The following is an 18921-nucleotide window of genomic DNA, read 5'->3' on the forward strand; positions in this document are numbered from 1 at the left end:
TTTGGATGGTTTGGTGTTCTCCCATGTTTTGGATGGTTTGGTGTTCTCCCATGTTTTGGATGGTTTGGTGTTCTCCCATGTTTTGGATGGTTTGGTGTGCTCCCGTGTTGTGAATATTTTCTACATTCTCTTGCCCTGGATTTGTTTTGTTGACGGTCACGTTGTGTTGACATTGATGTTGCTGTTCTCATGTTGCCTTTCTATTGAAGTGCTGAAGTGCCCTTGTATATTTTTTTAAATTCTCTTTCCGCTTTTGGGGTTTGTGATGATCTAGTTGGGTCCTATTTGCAGTGATCTTTGTTTCAGACATACTTAGCTGTGTTTGCATTGACCCAAGCTCTAGCTGTGTTTGCGGTGACCCTGGCTCAGCTGTGTTGATACCTACACTCAGTGGTGCACACAGCACACACTCTTCAATATCCTGAATCTTCCATTCAGAGTTGTAATCCCTATTTCTGACTCTGATCAAACAACAAATACACTTTTACCTACCTCTGATTTTTCAGGGAAATCTTCCAATGAAGGATTCTACAGAACTGACTCAGTGCAGGAATCCTTGAAGGGAGCAACAAGGAGAATCTGCACAGACACTACGTCCATCTTTTACAACAATAATTGCTGTATTTTGTAGATAAAAAGCTGAAATGTCCCAAAACTTCTTTGAAAAACTCCACAGCAAGTGTAAGTGGGAAGGGAGTAGGGTTGTAAGGTAAATGGGTAAGGGGGATAATGTGGGTAAGGCAAATGGGTAAGGGGATTAGGGGTAGAGAGGTGATAGAATAGCTGAGGTGATAGGGTGGATTAGGTAAGTAGGTAAGGGTGGCAGGTGAATGAAGTGGTTGTTTGACAGGTGGGTAGGGTGGCAGCTGGGTAAGATGGTAAGTGTGTAGACTGGCAGGGTGGAAGGTCAGTGAGGTGGGTAGGTTGGCAGGTTGGTGACATGGTATTCTGGCATGTGGGTAGGGTGGCAGGATGGCTGGTAGATAGGTGGGTAGATGGGTCAGGTTGAGAGTTTGGGGGCTAGACAGGAGTGGTTAGGGACTGGTCAGGTCAGGTTGGGGGGAATCAGGCCAGGTCAGGGGAAGGTTGGGTGGTGGGGGTGAGTCAGGTCAGGGGATAATGTTGCTGGATTGTGGGGGAGTTGGGTATTGGAGTCAAGTCAGGTCAGGGATGGGAGATGAGAGGTCGGTTGGGGAGATTTGGGGGTTGGGGGGAGTTGGGTGATTGGAACTAATCAGATCGGGAGGTTTGTGGTTCAGTGTGTGTAACTGGGGGCTCAGCTGTATAGGTATTCAGTTAGACTTCTTTCTGTCTAACATTTCCTGGGTAACAATCCAGGTAAATAAGTTGGAACATTCCCAGACAATTACCATTCACTCGTTCACTTTCAGCTGCTTGGACCTTGTGCTTTAGTATTTCTTAGTTCATATTTTCCTTAGGACACTGATGGAAAAGGTCATACAGCTCATCTTAGTCCAACAACACAGAAAGACTTCGAAGTCCTCCCAATGCAGCATCGAATTGTTTCTAAAGTAATTCCAGAGCTTTCCTCTTCTCCATTCTATTTGAAAGTATGTTGGATTTGTCAATCTGTCCAAGCTTTGAATTACCCAACCACTATTCCCGATTTGCCTGATTTCGTTTGCTGCTTTGCACTATTGGCCTTGCCTTTTACCTTGGTTTTTTGATATAACAAACTCCAAGGTGGGCATCTGACAGGCCTGTGATTCTTCAGATCAGGTAGCTGTATAAAATTTAAAGTCTGGAATAGCCTACTCAGTGAAGCCCAGTTTGGGTTTGGACAGGGTCACTCAGCTCCTGACCTCATTACAGCATTTGTTCAAACATGGACAAAAGAGCTGAAGTCCAGAGGTGAGGTGAGAGTGACAACCCTTGGCATCAAGGCTGCATTCAACCAATTGTGTGGCATCAAGGAGCCCTAGCAAAACTGGAATCAATGGATATCGGGGGCAAACTCTCTGCTGGCTGGAGTCATACCTGGTACATAGGAAGATGGTTGTGGCTGTGGAGGATCAGTCATCTCAGCTCCAGGACATCTCTGCAGGACTCCCTCAGGGTAGTGTCCTCGGCCCAACCATCTTCAGCTGCTTCATCAATGACCTTCCCTCTGTCATAAGGTCAGAAGTGGGGATGTTCGCTGAAATTTGTACAATGTTCAGCACCATTTGCGACTCCTCAGATACTGAAGCAGTCCATTTCATAATGCAACAAGATCTAGACAATATCCAGGCTTGCGTTGACAAGTGGCAAGTAACATTTGCACCACACAAATGCCAGGCAATAACCATCACCAATAAGAGACATTCTAACCACTGCCCCTTGACATTCAATGGTGTTATTATCATTGAATCCCTCAGTGTCAACATCCTTGGGATAACCATTCATCAGAAACTCAACTGGACTCGCCACATTAACACAGTGGCGGGTCTTAACAAGAGCAGGTCAGAAGCTAGGAATACTGCAGCAAATAACTCGCCTCCTGACTCCCCAAAGCCTATCCATCAACTACATGGCACAATCAGGAATGTGATGGAATACTCCCCACTTGCAGCTCCAAGAACACTCAAGAAACTTGACACCACCCAGGGCAAAACAGCCGGCTTGATTGGCACCACATCCATAAACATCCACTCCCTCCATCAACGACGCTCAGTAGCAGCAGTGTGTACTATCTACAAGATGCACTGCAGCAATTCACCAAAGATCCTTAAACAGCACCTTCCAACCCACGACCACTTCCATCTAGAAGAACAAGGGCAGCAGATACATGGGAGTACCACTACTTGCAAGTTCCCCTTCAAGCCATTCACCATCCTGACTTGGAAGTATATCGCTGTTCCTTTGCAATCACTGGGTCAAAATCCTGGAATTCCCTCCCTAACGGCATTGTGGGTCAACCCACAGCACATGGATTGCAGCAATTCAAGAGCAAGGGCAACTAGGGATGGGCAATAAATGCTGGTCAGCCAGCAACGCCCATGTTCCACGGATGAATAAAAGAAACATCGATGAATAGTAACAGCACCTCTATTAGCATTTCTGTCTTTAATACGTTGTGAAAAGTTTCACAAAATTTCATCCACAATTGCCTCTATTTCGACACTCCTTTCCTTATCTATTCTGCTTGTTCTGTCCGTTGTCAAACCTCAAGCACTCCAGTTTTTCAGTGACATTGTTACGAGGATTTTATGACCAAGATTTTACGGCCTCTCCCAGTCAGCGGGTTATTATGGTCCTGCCAAAGTAACTGGCAATTTAAATGGCCTGCCACATCCACCAGAAGAAGACACACTGTGGTAGGGCCAAACAAGCCCTGTCAGAAGAGTAAGACCATGGTCACAATATCGAATCTCTTTTTTCTGGCTGGATTTTTAATAAACTGCGATCCCATTTAGACAATCCCATCTAGACAATGGAAATACTGCCAGCCGGTCAATTATACAGCTTGTATTCCAGCCCCAAGTGGGATGAAAAGGAACAGGCTCGGCACTGTTGAAAAGAGTGATGACCTTTCCCCCAGAGAGTGCAATACAGGCTAAAGTGTTATTAAAGGGTATCAAGGGAGAATACTCACCCATTCTGTTATACAGGGTGCATCTGGTGTGTGATCTTATTTCAGGACCAGGGACTGTGGGAGTCATCCCCAGTTTCCCTTTGGACAGGGTTGACTGGCTTCTTGGAAATAACATAGAATCATATCTATTTGGCTACCCAATTCCCATGGGTCATTCCCTTGAGAACTATCCTTGCCAAGGCATTGATGGAGGGATGAACTCATTTCTTAACTCACAATGGGCTGCCTACCGAGATCCAGAATATCCCAAAGTCATGGGTAACCTGGGCATAACCCAACTAAAATCTTCAGCGTGTCACCCACAGTCACAAGGAACTTTAGAATGGTACCACCAGAACCTAAAAACAATGATCAGGGCAAATTACCACAAGTGCCCCTCCCCCTTCCACCCCCACATGACTGGGATAAAGATCTGGGTTTCCTTCTGTTCACCACCAGAGGCTCACCCAATGATTACGCCAGTTTACTCCTTTTGGATTAGCTTATGGGCACCAAGTGAGGGATCCCCTGAAACTAGTCAAGGAGAATTTTTTAGAAGAGAAAGTGGAGGTCGCCATCTTAGACTATAAATCTGTGTTCCATGAGTGGCTCATGAGAGCCTGTGATGTGGCTCAGGAGCACTTAAAAACCTCCCAATATATTAAATTTTCTTTTGAATATTACTATGGAATCTGCTTTAAAGCAGTGCATTCCACAGTAATCCATTGGTTGGAAAAAACTTTTTTTTTGCTAATCATCATAAATCTGTGTCCCCTGGTTACTGACACCTGTCACTGGAAACAGTTTCTCATTTCTTCTATCAAAGCCGTTCATGATTTGCTTTCTTGTATCATAGAATAGTATCATAGAATATCATTGTTTGTGCACGTGTCTATTTCATTTTTAGTTTTCAGTGACTGTTTCATCCCCTCTTCATTTTCCCTTTTGATTCAAATTTGCTTCTTTACCATTTCCTTAAATATGTTTATTCATTAGGCTCCTTCAAGCAAGGAACTTGGAGAGCAATTGGACACAAACTGAATAAAAATCAGTATCAACCTTTAAGGGACAGTGTGACCAAAGGAGCAGCAAAGGCATTTGATTCTTTTCTTTGTGTATTGAGGGGATACTTGATGTATGGCGGCTTCTGTGTGGAGGCAGCCACTCAGCAAAACTGTGATGACTGACTACACAGCATGAGGGTATGGGAGATTATTTCTGAGAAACCACCCAGCTAGGAGTGACAGAGAAAGCAACAGCCATCTTATTGATCATTTCATCAATGGGGTTCTGGTATGGTATTTGTACTAACACGGTTAAGGATTTCAGTTGTGGATACAATAGTCCCACCACCACTCAGGCCCCATCCCCTTGGCACTGCCCGGCACAGTTATGGTGCATGGTATCCATTTAATGAAGAAACTAAAGGGAAGAGAACTGCCTGAAAATAATAATTTAAATCACCACATCATTACTTTAGAGGGGTGTAGATGCTTCCTGGCTAACACTTTAAGACTGGGGATGGGGAGGGAAAAATTTAACCCTACCCACACGGCCAAGCAGGCGGCCAGTTAAAAATGTCCCAGTGAGACAGTTTGATCCTGCTGTGTCTGATTTTATCTCGCTCTTCTGAGCAAACACCAAAGGCACTTTCCTGAAGTCAGCAGGGTTCTTCTGTAAACGTTAATCGAGGTTGATGACTCAGTTGGACTCTGACTATATTTTAACACATGCCTGATCCAGAGAATGTCTGTTGTAGAGACAATCTGGACTTGGATTGGGACCTTGTGCTCGCACTCCACACTACAGTGACTTTCAATGTCCACAACTCTTCCACAATCCACTTCCGACAGACAGCAAACAGGGCTGTCCCTCTTTGCCCTGACTAAAGGCATGATCATTATTCATTTGATTCTTTTCTTTGTGTATTGAGTGGATACTTGATGTGTGGCAGCTTCTGTGCTTGTTCAGCTTCTAAGTGCTGAACAAGCAAGAAAATAGGAGAGAATCATGGTGTCTTTTTTGGCAAGCTGCAAGTCGCAATCCTATGGCACTTAGTGCAAAAAAAGAGCCCGGATGCAATGTGATGATGGAACCTAAGCTCGCCGGTGAAGCCAGCTGAAGAGTGCTTGGGGCACCATTGTGCAGGGTCCCCGATCTCCCAGTACACTGGAAGATCTCCAGCTACCCCTCTCCTAACCAACATTGCTCCATCTCACTCGACCACCGTTCCCGATTTCGTCTGCAAAGTTTCCCTTCCCTGCAGGTCACCACCCCTGCAGAGTCCCCCCCCGCCAGTCACCTCCATCTGCAGAGTACCCCCCACTGATCACCCCCCCACTGTAGAGCTCCGCCTCCTGTAGAGCTTCCTCCTTGCCCCCCCCATCACCACTCAGGCCCCATCCCCTTGGCAGTGCCCGGCACAGTTATGGTGCATGGTGGCAGTGCCAGGTGGGCACTGTCAGGCTGGCACTGCACCATGGGCATTGCCCGGCCCTGTCCCCAACCACCCAGGGGCTTCAGTGGCCCCTGAACCTCCCCCCCACCCTCCTCCGCTGGTAGAGACCAGCTGTGATTCTCACCGGTGTGAAACTTGACTGGCGGGGAGGTAAGTACAAATGAGCCCAGGCGATAGCATCCGGGACTCACTAATGACATGTGGGTGCAAAGCCGATTTCGTCAGCAAAACAAGGCCAGTAAGATCGGGGGAGGCGTGAAACCAGGCACAAACCCCATTTTTCGCCTGTTACCTAATCTTACCATCTCGCCTCACCGAATGACGGGCAGGAAGAGGTCATAAGATTGCACTCTAAGGATGAATCTGAACATTCATGCATTTCAGGCTGGCGTGATTGGATGAAAATTTCATTGTCCATTAGTGACATATCGCTGCATCACTGAACCAAGCTACAGAGGAACTTACACAATAGGAACAGCCACTGCTTTAATCAGATCCAGAGAATTTAGGCACAGGTTGGCAAAAACCAAGTTTTAGAGCCCAAGTGTACACAGAAACTAATGTAGTTTCTTCCCAGTTTCATTTTGGAACTTTTTGAGAACAAGAATCTTCCCAAGGAAATGTTCCTTTTGAATTAAACTCTTTATCTTTTAATTAAATTGTAATTATTCATTTCTTTTTAATAGAACGATTCGAGTGTACAAAGGCCACAAAAGCTTTGGCTTTACCCTGCGTGGCCATGGCCCTGTATGGCTTGAGTCCATTATCCCAGGTGAGTTATAAATTGGTCCAATGTGCATCAGTGAAGTGATGGCTTGTCTGTGCATCCACTGATGTTGGATTTTGAGTGAGAATTTGTAGCGAATCTGCTGTGGATTTCAGTTTTCTGAATTGATTGCCCAGTTGGTCACAGTGAAGAAGAAATCAATGTTTATGCAACACTATATTCTGCACCTATCCTTTCCTTCTCCTCTGTGTATTCTACCAGTGGTATGTTTTGTCTGTATGGCGTGCAAGAAACAATACTTTTCACTGTATCCCAACACATGTGACAATAATTAATCAAATCAAATCCAAGGTGTGTGTTGCTGAGCGGTTGAATAATTGCCTTAATTTGATGAGGCCAGCATCAGAGAGTGCACATCCTCACCCTTAGGGTGATCAGGAGGGAACGTGGATGATGTTCCAGCAGTGGGAGACACAGGAGGCACTCTGCCATTGGGGATGGGGTGGCTGGGGGAGGACGCAAACTCCATTGTCCAGAGACAACCTGCTGCCTGGCCAGAATGGTGCTGCAAAGCCACATCCCTCAGGTTCAGGTAAATTGGGGTGGTGAGGGAGGGGAGAGTAAAAGAAAGTTGGAAAATTATGCTAGTTTAAAGCTTCCAGTGATCATGATGATTAACATGTGTTTGCTGGATCTCCCTCTGTTGCTCACTATGTGTCCCTTTCAGGAAGTCCAGCTGAGAAATCTGGATTGAAGGCAGGAGATCGAATTTTGTTTCTCAATGGGCTGGACATGAGGCGAGTTCAGAACATTTACTGCTTGTACTGCTTGTATTATACATATTTTAAAAAATATTACTATTGGGCAAGGGATACATTCAGAGTAAAACCCTCTTCCATTGCTAGATGAAACATTCGCGGGTCAGGTATAATGCAGGGCACATACCCTGTTTCATCAAAAGCTGCAAGGGTTGGTACAGCACAGATTAGATATAGAGTAAAACTCCCTCTATAGCATCCCATCAAACACTCCAAGGTCAGGTATAATACCTGTGAGATGGAGGGTAAAGTTATCCTCTGTCCCAACAAGTTGCTTTAACTTCAACTATGGAAGAATACCTCCTATTGCATCAGTACAGTATTTCCAACACCAGCCATTCGAAAACCTCTCTGAGTGAGAGTGACAGATGAGGGGCAGGTGGGAGTTGCACCTTAATGGAACTGTGTTGAGATTCTCGAGCGTAAGAGGATCATAAAATCAATCCTGACTGGATCTGATCATAGGCCCCAATATGTAGTGTCCACTAGTTTTCAGCTGTCCTGTGACTAAACAGTTTGTTTCATTTGTGTGCGTGCGTGAAATTAAACCGTGAACTGTGAACAATGATGTGATTGCCTGGTTTGTTTGCATATGTTTCAGAAACTGCTCCCATGAGAAGGTGGTGGCCATGTTACAAGGTAGTGGAGCCATGCCTACTCTCGTGGTGGAAGATGGTCCTTTTAATTACCCCCTCGGTAAGTGGAAACATTGACAAACACCACGAGTGAATGCTGTGTTGTTTCATTGCAATGTGCCACTGGATTCTCTTCATCTTTGGTAGGAACTTCAGATAAACTGATTTGAACGTATGGCAGCTGATTAGGAGAACCACCTGAGGAAATTCTCATAGATTCGCTTAACACAACAACGCAACACAATGCTTCCATAGCATTTACTCCAACGGTGTTACGGAGCTGAAGTTCTAGCCATAAATCATCATTCAGCAGGGAAAGGATTACTCACTGTGTAAATGGAAAGTTATTTTTTTACAGGAAGGTAACCTGCTGTCCAACACTTTGCTTGCATAAAGTCCTGCATACTCGTCCCCCTCACCCTTACCAAAGTCTACTTATTTCATCCTCAGGCACTGAGACCAGAAGAGCTTGGATCTTTAGTGAAGGGTCATGTTCTGCTTAATATGAGAATGTCCTGCTTCCAGGCATCTACAAATTATGACCATGGATGTGGAGTGTTGTTTTTCACTATTTGCTGCCTGATAGCACCTTCTGCTGGACAATATTTGTCTGTCACTTACCATTTTACAAATGCACTTTCAAGTTTCTGATGATAGAGTTGCTTGACCAGGTTGTCAGAATGGATATGATTAGTGAGTTTAGTCCTTGTGTTTAGTCCTTGTCCCAAGTGGCCAAAATGTGGGGCCTGGTGGGTAGAGAAAGGGCAAAATATTTTAAAATATGTTTATATTCAACATTTAGGTGTAGGTGTGAATTCTGTTTTTTTAGGTAGGAAGGAGGTTTCATACCCTCAGAATTTCCCAAATTTCTTCATTGCCAGTGGGCAGAATTTTACGCTACCTGGGCAAGCGCTTGCCCGACCCAGAATCGCCTGAAATCGCATGAGAAGATGTTGGGTGCGCACCCTGACATCATTGTGCACCCATGTGACATTTAAATCGGCGGGTGCAAGTATGGATTGGCTGCAAGCTAGCCAACAATTAGGGAGTTCATTTGGAGGATAAAAAGTGCTATTGGCCAGAATGTTACATTTCCGGTGTAATTTTAAGGTTGGCACACGGGCAATATGGGCAGGCAGCCAAGCCGTTTTTACTGTTTTGTCATCCAAGTGTGGGATAAAATGGGGCCGGAACAAAGACAGACCAAGTTAGTTGGAGGTATTGGGAGTTTGGTGAGGGTTTGGTTTGGAGCATTGTGAATGTTTTGCTATTTTCTTTGGAGACCTGGGCATCCTGTCTGGAGCTTTCAGGACATTTGAGAATTGTGACCCTTTGGCACCCTCATTTGCATCTCTGCCGATGGATATAGTCTCCTCAGCAGGGAACACCTCCTCTGAGGAGGAAGACAAGGGACAAAGAGGGAGGAGGCCAGGTGGTTGCAGGGATCACCTCAGAGCAGACACACAGGCACTGAGTGCTTACGGCCAGCAGGGGGTCAAGAAGGATGTCCCTGCAGAAGGCACCACTTCCCAGTTGTCAGGCTGTACAGCACCGACCTAACTACCTTGACATGACAGAGATCCAGTGTTGCAAGAGGCTCTGATTTTCAAGGGGAGCTGTCATATCCATATGCCAGATGATTAGGCAGGAAGTAGTTTCCAATTGTGTGGGTGGACACCCAATGCCCATGGCTCTCAAGGTCACTGTTGCACTTTTATGCCTCTAGATTTTTCCAGGGACTAGTGGGTGACCTTTGCGGAGTCTTCCAGTCAGCTACACACAGCCGTGTCTAGCTGATGCTCAGTTCAGACTGCTGAGAAAATTAATATATTTCAGGATGGATCAGATCAGCCAGGCTGAGCGGGCCAGAGGTTTCACTGCAATTGTAGGGTTCCCCTGCATCCAGGGTGCCAATGATTTCACTCATGTGGCCATCAAAATGCCAGCCGGGTGCCTTTGTCAATATGAAGGGGTTTCACTCCATGAATGTTCAGATGGTTTGTGACCACAGGACCCAGATTCTACAAGTCTGCGGAAGGTACCCTGGCAGCTCCCATGATGCCTACATACTGCATACTCAAGTGCCAAGACTGTTTGCGGCTTCAACTTGGCTTGACAGGTGGTTGCTCAGTGACAAGGGATATCCCTTGAGGCTGGTAGCCGATGACATCTCTCAGGCACCCAAGGACATGGGCAGAGGAGAGATACAATTACTGCTATGTCTCCACAAGGCCAGTGATGGGGAGGACAATAGCTGAAAATGAGGTTCTGGTGCCTAGACCACTCTGGGGGTGACCTGCAATATCCGCCAGAGTGAGTGTCATTTGTTGTTGTCTGCTCTGTTCTGCATAATTTAGCTCTCTTTACACAGGTGTACCTGCTTCAGAAGAGGAATCCAATGAAGACTCAGATGCCCGAGTAGGCAGATAGTGAGGATTAAGTGACTGAAATGAGGAACCTTCAGGGAGGCAGGGACACCAGGGATGCTTTGATTCAGCGTTCCTCCAGCTAGGCTGCCGAGGCTTTCTGTCTGAAACCAAGGGCACCACCTCCTTCCCAAACCTCTCATGCATAACCATGCCGTAAGCCCAAGGTTGAATCACTACCTTAGTAATAAAGTCTGCTGCCCCAAATATCTTTCACCAGGCACTAATGATGCAAACATCCATTGAATACACAGGACACTCAGGGCTGGTGAGCAAATAACTCATTTCCCTTTATGACATTGAAGTGAAAATAACAGAACTTCTGAAAAAAATTGATTTAAACATGTGACATTTATAAAAAAGCATAAGCCACCAGTACAAACTCATTGCTGTGCTCACTGTGTCTTAAGTATACATTGCTGGTGGTGCCCTCCCTACAGACAGCAGCATTAGAGGCAGATTTCTGACTGTGATGTCCTGTTGGTCTCAATGATCTTAACAGTTCTTCTCTGGCTGGTGGGGCCTATGTAGATTCCAGCTGAGGGGTTGCACTCAGCAATTTCACTGGGCACACTTCAATTGCCGTGGTCTCTGAGGATGATGTATTGACTGACAGAGAGGCAGTGGAGCTGCTTCTCTCATCTGGGGTGATGTGAGGGGAGCCCTCAGAGATGACAGGCAGCTCGTCAGTCATTGTGAGTTGTGTTTGAACTTCCCTACTCATCACTGATGAATGAGCACCCAACTAAGAGACTGGGTGCCGCATCCTTCTCCCACACTGGCAGTGACCTCCTGAGGTCATTGCTTGTGTGAGGGCTTGCAGGTCTGAACCAACCCTAGGAATGCCTCATTCTGTCCTTCATTAGAGTCTGCCACTCCATTAATGGATGAGGCTGTGCACTTGTAGCTCAGGGTCAACTCAGTGCTCATGTTGCACAAGGATTCCTCAATGTTAGAGACTATGGCACGCAGACCCTCAGAGATCTCCACCAAATCTCCTGCGCATCTGGGAAACGTGGCCACTTTTGGTCCTGCCCGACATCTGCACATGTTGTACATAAAATTCTCGCCAATGAGTTACTATTGAGGTGTAGTCACTCTTCTCATGAAGGAGGAGAGCAATGTAGGAGAACAGTCTCAGTATGGATGACCTTCCTGAAAGTTTCTGTTCTGATTAAAGAATAAAGTACAGTTCATGGCTGTAAATGTTGTTGTAAGATCCAGTGGAACAATCATACGGACAGATCCAGAAGCTACTGGTGTAGCCCAGCTCCTTCCTTTTTTATGGCTTAACTGATTTACCTATGTACTATGTACATAGATTGCCCCAAGCTGTTCCAATGACCCCGCTCAACAGATGATATTCAGCAGCTGTTTTGTTCTTCCGTTCAATGTAAATCTACCAGTCACACAGCAAGTATTAGTGAAACAATAATGCAGGTTCTTTGTTTGAAGATACAACTACAAAGATACCATGCTAACTAAGAGGCAAATTATGTCCAACTCCCACTGCTTGTAGACTGAATATAAGTCATGGGACTAAAACATCACATCCTGTTGAGGTGGTCGTGATTGACAGGCGTCTAAGAGAGTAGATTTTCCAACAGTAGCTACTGTTAGAAAATCTGGTTCGTAATTCATATGTTTTAGAATATAGGTTCTTGTTTTAGGAATTAAAAGTTTTAACTTAATAAATGGGAGCATTTAGTTCAGGAACTAGTAAACACAACTCTGTAAATGAAACTCAAATGAGCCTGAATTTATTGTACTGAAAAAGGTAACCTGTGTTCTATAAGGTCAGAATTGATAGTGGGAACTGTTGAACAAGGGGAGGCATTGGCATAGTGGTATTGTCGCTGGACGAGTAATCCAGAGACCCAGGGTAATGCTCTCAGGACCTGGGTTTGAATCCTACTGTGGCAGATGGTGAGATTTGGATTCAATAAAAATCTGGAATGAAAAGTCTAATGATGACCATTAAACCATTTTGTTTGTCGTAAAAACCCATCTGGTTCACCAATAATCTTTAGGGAAGGAAATCTGTTGTCCTTACCTGGTCTGGCCTACATGTGACTCCAAACTCACAGCAATGTGGTTGACTCTTAAATACCGTCAGGGATGGGCATAAATGCTGGCCCAGCCAACAAATACAAATCAATGCATGACCTATTGTGAAACTTGTGGTAGAGCTATGGGGATAAGGCAGGAAAGTAGATATCAAATATCAGTTATATCTGATCAGCCATGATCTCATTGAATGGTGGAGCAGATTCAATTGGCCTGAATGGCCTACCTCTGCTCCTACTCTGATGATCTTGTGGTCTTATGGCCTCCATTTACTACAATTAATTATTTAAGTTATGCAGTTCATAGAACCACACAGTGCAGAAGAGCCCCTTCGGCCTATTGAGTCTGCACTGACATGCGAGAAACACCTGAACTCTCACCTAGTCCCATTTGCCAGCACTTGGCCCATAGCCTTGAATGTTATGATGTGCCAAGTGCTCATCCAGGTACTTTTTAAAGGATGTGAGGCAACCGATCTTTACTGCCCTCCCAGGCGACGCATTCCAGTCACCACTGTCTGGGTAAAAAAGGTTTTTTCTGACATCGCCCCAAACCTCCTGCCCCTCACCTTGAACCTATGTCCCCTAGTGACTGACCCTTCAACTAAAGACTGACAAATCCCCAGGGCCTGATGGAATCTATCCAAGGCTGCTCAGGGAGACGAGAGGTGAAATCGTTGGGCCTCTGACGCAAATCTTTGTCTCGTCACTGGACACAGGTGATGTCCCAGAGGATTGGAGGATAGCCAATGTGGTCCCGTTATTTAAGAAGGGTCGGAAGGATAACCTGGGTAATTATAGGCCGGTGAGCTTGACGTCCGTGGTGGGGAAGTTGTTGGAGAAGATTCTTAGAGATAGGATGTATGCGCATTTAGAAAGGAATAAACTCATTAACGATAGTCAGCATGGTTTTGTGAGAGGGAGGTCATGCCTCACTAACCTGGTGGTGTTTTTTGAAGAAGTGACCAAAATGGTTGACGAAGGAAGGGCCGTGGATGTTGTCTATATGGACTTTAGTAAAGCGTTTGACAAAGTCCCTCATGGTAGGCTAGTGAAAAAGGTTGGATCTCATGGGATAAAGGGGGAGGTGGCTAGATGGGTGGAGAACTGGCTTGGTCATAGAAAGAAGTTTAACAACACCAGGTTAAAGTCATAGAAGACAGAGGGTGGTAGTGGAAGGGTCTTTTTCCGGCTGGAGGCCTGTGACTAGTGGTGTACCGCAGGGCTCTGTATTGGGACCTCTGCTGTTTGTGATTTATATAAATGATCTGGAAGAAGGAGTAACTGGGGTGATCAGTAAGTTTGCGGACGACACAAAACTGGCAGGATTTGCAGATAGTGAGGAACATTGTCAGAGGCTACAGAAGGATATAGATAGGCTGGAAATTTGGGCAAGGAAATGGCAGATGGAGTTCAATCCTGATAAATGCGAAGTGATGCATTTTGGTGGGAATAATGTAGGGAGGAGCTACACGATAAATGGAAGAACCATAAAGGGTGTAGAGACGCAGAGGGACCTGGGTGTGCAAGTCCACAGATCTTTGAAGGTGACGTCACAGGTGGAGAAGGTGGTGAAGAAGGCATATGGCATGCTTGCCTTTATAGGACGGGGCATAGAGTATAAAAGTTGGGGTCTGATGTTGCAGATGTATAGAACGTTGGTTCGGCCGCATTTGGAATACTGCGTCCAGTTCTGGTCGCCACACTACCAGAAGGACGTGGAGGCTTTGGAGAGAGTACAGAGGAGGTTTACCAGGATGTTGCCTGGTATGGAGGGGCTTGGTTATGAGGAGAGATTGGGGAAACTGGGGTTGTTCTCCTTGGAAAGACGGAGGATGAGGGGAGACTTAATAGAGGTGTATAAAATTATGAAAGGCATAGATAGGGTGAACGGTGGGAAGCTTTTCCCCGGGTCGGTGGTGACGTTCACGAGGGGTCATAGGTTCAAGGTGAAGGGGGGGAGGTTTAACACAGATATCAGAAGGACATATTTTACACAGAGGGTCGTGGGGGCCTGGAATGTGTTGCCGGGCAAGGTGGTGGAGGCGGACACACTGGGAACGTTTAAGACTTATCTAGACAGCTATATGAACGGAGTGGGAATGGAGGGATACAAAAGAGTGGTCTAGTTTGGACCAGGGAGCGGCGCGGGCTAATTGTTCCTTGTTTCTCATTTCAAGGCTTCATTCTATGATCATCTTGCTGGTGCCAGTACAGAGCGAGACTGCGGATAGTTGGGAACCTGTCTCGGGGGCAGGGAATTCATATGGTGTTCGTGGAAGTGGAAATGACTAGGGTTGGGAAGCATTTTCCGATCAGGGCCAGTGTGATCTCCTGGACTCGTTTCGATCGCCTCAGGGGGTCGGAGAGGAATTTCCCAGATTTTTTTTCCCCATATTGGCCCTGGGGTTTTCACTCTGGGTTTTCGCCTCTCCCTGGAGATCACATGGTCTGGAATGGGGGGGTGGGGGTGAGTTAATAGGTTGTGATGAACAAAGCATCGTAGCTGTGAGGGACAGCTCGGTGGATAGGATATTGGTATGTAGATAGGCTGGAAAATTGGGCGGGGATCCTGGATTCAGGATTCAATCCTGGACCGGGGAGCGGCGCGGGCTTGGAGGGCCGAAGGGCCTGTTCCTGTGCTGTATTGTTCTTTGTTCTTTGTAAGGGAAACAGCTGCTCTTTATCCACTCTGTACATGTCCCTCATAATCTTGTACACCTCGATCAGGTCACCCCTCAGTCTTATCTGCCCTGACGAAAACAACCCATGTCTACCCAACATCTCTTCATAACTCAAATGTTTCATCCCAGGCAGTATCCTGGTGAATCTCCTCTGCACCCCCTCCAGTACAATCACATCCTTCCTATAATGTGGCGACCAGAACTGCACACAGTACTCCAGCTGTGGTCTCACCAAAGTTCTATACAACTCCAACATGACTTCCCTGCTTTTGTAATCTATGCCTCAATTGATAAAGGCAAGGGTCCTAAATGCCTTTTTCACCACCCTACTAACATGCCCTTCCACCTTCAGAAATCTGTGAATAAACACGCCAAGGTCCTTTTGTTCCACAGAACTTCCTAGTGTCATGCCATTGATTGAATACTTCCTTATCAAATTACTCCTTCCAAAGTTCACATTTTTCAGGGTTAAATTCCATCTGCCACTTATCTGTCCATTTGAGCCCATTTGACCATTAGTTCCCCAAAGAGGTTGGGGACTGTTGGGAGTTCTTTGATAGGGACAGAAATTCTGAAGAAAGTGTCGTTAAACCCCCCCAAGCAATATAATTTTTTGCAGTGCAGAAGAAGGGCACTCAGTCTATTGTATCTGCACTGGCTCGCCGAATGAGCAATTTACTTAGTGCAGTTTAGTCTGGGAAAAGACAGGTAGTTGAGGATTCGGTCTTGTATAGACTGCAACTCATTGAGAAGATAGGGTTAAAAGAAATGAATGTTAGTCAAGCTTGTATTTAAGCAAAGAAAATACTAACTTTATTGTTCACCATGCAGAATGCAGGTGGGGGCTCAAGTTTAGTTTGGATTTAGCGAGGGTGAAAGCAGCTGGAAGATTTGCCTAGCTTGTAGCTGAAGAAAGAAATCTACAGTGGTCCTCACAGAGCCTTGTGGCAAAAAGCAGTCAGCAGAGTTAGCTTGGAAGCTGTAAGAAGATAGTTGGGTATCTGCTGACAACCCTAACAAGGAACTGAGGCATCTCCAGTCATGAGGTATGTAAAGAAAAAAGATGGAGAATTGCATAATCAAAAAGCTAATGAAAGCTTACCTCAGAGGATAGCTGTAACACTGAAATTAAAGTGAATTCCAGAGGATTTGTGGATTGGTCTTTAGAGAAGTGAATGCATTTTCAAGATCGATGTAATTTATAACTGTATACTGAGGAGTAGTAAAATGTAAAACTGAATTTTAACTATAGTGCTATATTATAATTCATTGAATCTCCACAGTACAGAAGGAGGCCATTTGGCCCATCTAACCTGCACCAACAATAATCCCTGTAACCCTATGTATTTACCCTGCTAATCCCCTTGACACTAAGGGGCAATTTAGCATGACCAATTAACCTAAGTCGCACATCTTTGGAATGTGGGAGGAAACCGGAGCACTCAGAGGAAACCCACACAGACACAGGGAGAACGTGCAAACTCCACACAGTCACCTGAGACCAGAGTTGAACCCGGGTCCATGGCGCAGTGAGGCAGCAGCGCTAACCACTGTGCTGCCTCCATTATTATATTAGTGTATAATAGTGCTTACTTTGCTTAATTCATTTTGGTACACAATATTGTTTGTTTTGTTTCAAAATGTTAAATCTTATGGTACTGTTCTGTGGGTTAATTGCTGGGTGTTCGGATTTCTTCTTTAAACATTAAAGTCCCTAATAGGATTGTAATACTACAAGCTCAGATGTAAGTATGAGAGCAATGGTGTGGGACTATTCACAACTGTTCTTTCAAAGAGATGGTACAGGCTTGATGAACCAAATGTCTTCCTTTATGCTGTTTCCATAATTCTATGTCCATGTATTTGTCTATGTATGCCTGTGCAGAGGTCCCTACTGCATAGGTATGTGTGTATTTCTGTCTGTGGCCTTTTTGTGTATATAATCTGTCCTTGTTCTTGTTCTCTTCCTTGTGGTACAATGCACAGAACCGGAACCTGTGGACTCTCCCTCATACTCATCATCACTGACTTCTCTACAGTGGGTAGCTGAAATTCTGCCACCCAGTATAAAGTTCCAAGGCAGAACCTTCATCCAGCAACTGGAGCATCTCCTGACCCCCCAAGAGCGGTACAGTGTCTGCAAGGCTCTCGAGGGTTTCTTCCAGCACAGGTAACCATCAGCTAGCTCCATATTGTCATTACACCAAAACTTAGCTGGAATGAAGCTCATTATTTGGGCTTAGTCAAGAAGAAATGTCATTTTATCTTGCATTAAAGAAAAGACAATAGTTTGTTGCTGTCTGCAAATTTTATACTCCCTGTGGCCTGTACTGAAATAATCCCATACACCATGGGCCTGTACAAAGATCAGCTCACACGCTGTGGGGCCTGTATGGAGATCAGTTCATACACTGGAGTCTGTATGGAGATCAGCTCACACACTGTGGAGTCTGTACAGAGATCAGCTCACATACTGGGGTCTCTATGGAGATCAGCTCAGACACTGTGGGGCCTGTATGGAGATCAGCTCACACACTGTGGGGCCTGTACAGAGATCAGCTCACACACCGGAGTCTGTAGGAAGATCAGCTCACACGCTGGGGTCTGTAGGAAGATCAGCTCACACACTGGGGTCCGTATGGAGATCAGCTCACACACTGTGGGGTCTGTACAGAGATCAGCTCACATACTGGGGTCTGTATGGAGATCAGCTCACACACTGTGGGGCTTGTATGGAAATCAACTCACACACTATGGGCTCTTTATGGAGGAGGGGAAGACACAGTAAACAAATGTGAAAAAAAACAGCAAATAAAGTCAAAGTATTTGGCACAAAATAAATGAATTAATGGCACAAATTGAGGTTAATTTGAATGATCTTATAGTCATTACAGAGACGTGGTTACAAGGAGATAAAAGCTGGGAACTAGGTATTCAGGGGTATGTGACTTTTCGTAAGGACAGGCAGGAAGGAAAGGGTGGTGGGGTAGCTTTGTTAGTACAAGATAGAATAAGTATGATAGCAAGAAATGATCTTGGGTCGGAAGATATTGAATTTATATGGGTGGAGGTAAGAAATGACGAGGAGAAGAAGGCACTTGTGGGAGTAGTCCATAGGCCCCCTAACAGTAGCTATACTGGAGAATGGAAGATAAATTGGGAGGAATAAGTATTTAAAAAGGCCGTACCTTGGATTGGGAAAATCAAATTAGCAGAAATAGCCTGGAGGAAGAATTCATTGGATGTATTCAGGACAGTTTCCCAGAACAATATGTTGTGGATCCAAACAAGGATCTGGCTATTTTGGATCTGGTAATGTATAATGAGGCAGATTTAATAGATAACTGAGTAAAATGTCCCCTAGGAAACAGTGACCATAATATGGTTAGGTTCAGCATTCAGGCTGAGAGTGACAAACTTGGGTCAGAAATGACTATGCTAAACTTAAATAAGGATACTTACAAAGGAATGAGGGCTGGAATGGACTGGGGAAGGAGTTTATCAGAAAAGACAGTTGATCAGCAATGGCAGAT

The 18921-nt window shown here is 45.3% G+C and overlaps 1 protein-coding gene across 1 annotated transcript in view; it reads left to right on the plus strand.

Moving 5' to 3' along the window:
* Positions 1-18921, plus strand: part of grid2ipb (glutamate receptor, ionotropic, delta 2 (Grid2) interacting protein, b) — a 109699-nt gene that overhangs the window by 45556 nt on the left and 45222 nt on the right. The window contains exons 4-7 of the mRNA XM_078239868.1: positions 6719-6804; positions 7487-7556; positions 8179-8273; positions 17375-17558. Coding sequence (XP_078095994.1) covers positions 6719-6804; positions 7487-7556; positions 8179-8273; positions 17375-17558 — 435 coding nt within the window. The remainder of the gene's footprint in view (positions 1-6718; positions 6805-7486; positions 7557-8178; positions 8274-17374; positions 17559-18921) is intronic.

Source organism: Mustelus asterias, chromosome 23, assembly GCF_964213995.1.
Source record: "Mustelus asterias chromosome 23, sMusAst1.hap1.1, whole genome shotgun sequence".
NCBI classification, from domain to species: domain Eukaryota; kingdom Metazoa; phylum Chordata; class Chondrichthyes; order Carcharhiniformes; family Triakidae; genus Mustelus; species Mustelus asterias.